At 65.3% G+C, this 1020-nt stretch overlaps 1 protein-coding gene across 1 annotated transcript; it reads right to left on the bottom strand.

Moving 5' to 3' along the window:
* Nucleotides 1-363: 363 nt before the first annotated feature.
* LOC113980486 (kinesin-like protein KIF1C) lies at nucleotides 364-961 on the bottom strand (the record flags this gene model as incomplete). The annotated part of the gene is made up of 2 exons (XM_027707693.1): nucleotides 364-502; nucleotides 593-961. Coding segments are annotated over 2 exons (508 nt in total), but the record flags the coding sequence as incomplete, so codon positions are not given.
* Between the last annotated feature and the right edge of the window lie 59 nt (nucleotides 962-1020).

Raw genomic sequence — 1020 nt, 5'->3', positions numbered from 1 at the left:
GTGAGGGGATTTTGAGGGGGGTTGGGGGGATCTAGGGGAGATTTGGGGGAGAAATGTGGGGGTGAGGGGATTTTGGGGGTTTTCAGGGGATTTCAGGGGATTTGGGGGGGGATTGGGGGATTGCAGGGGTGGTTGGAGGGAGCAAAGGGAACTGGGTGGGATTTGGGAGGAGCCTGGGAGGGATGCGGGGGGGATTTGGGGACGTTTGCAGGGGACTCGGGGGAAATTTGGGGATATTTCGCGGTGAGTTTGGGGATACGGGGGAATTCAGCGGGGATTTGGGGGTAACTCGGGGGATTGGGGGTGGCTCGGGGGAACTTTGGAGGGTCTGGGGTGGGTTTTGGGTGGTGACTCCGGGGGGTCTCAGGGTGACTTTGGGGCAGCCCTGACCTTCTCTGTGGTGAGGTCGCTGAGGGGGTCCCGGCGGCGCTGGCTGAACACGATGGTGAACACGGCGTGCGAGCGGCTGCTCGTCTCGTTCATGTTCGTGGCTGCCACCGTCCTGGGGGAGGGATTTTGGGGGGGGGACCCTCGGTGTCTGGGTGGGGTTTGGGGGAACCCTCGGTGCCTGGGGGTGCCCCCTTGCCCCCACCTGGCCTTGTTGCCGCTGTCCATGAGGTCGGCGATGTCGGCGAAGGAGGCGACGGCGAGGCGGGACAGGTCCTGCACGTAGGGCCCGAGCAGGGGGTGCTCCCGCACCCGCAGCCCCCCCCGGCTCTTGGGGTTCAGCAGGTCCCGCACACGCTCGCAGTAGATCTCCAGGTAGCTCACCTGGGGGGGGCACAACACGGCCGGGGTTGGGGGTGAACCCCCGAAAGGTTGAGGGGAGGAACCCCCAGACTGGGGGTGAGCTGGAAGGTGAACCCCCAGACCGCTGGGGCAGGGGGACAGCCGAGCCCCCAAAACGTCAGGGTAGGGGGCAGATGAACCTCCAAACTGCTGGGGGGTGTGTGGGGGGAGTCTGCAAGGCAGGGGGGTTCAGGATGAACCTCCAAATTACCCAGGGGGCATCTGCAAGCC

This window comes from Neopelma chrysocephalum, unplaced genomic scaffold (assembly GCF_003984885.1).
Source record: "Neopelma chrysocephalum unplaced genomic scaffold, ASM398488v2 Primary Assembly neopelma1_94390, whole genome shotgun sequence".
Lineage (NCBI taxonomy): Eukaryota > Metazoa > Chordata > Aves > Passeriformes > Pipridae > Neopelma > Neopelma chrysocephalum.
This window is presented reverse-complemented; position numbering and strand designations above follow the sequence as displayed.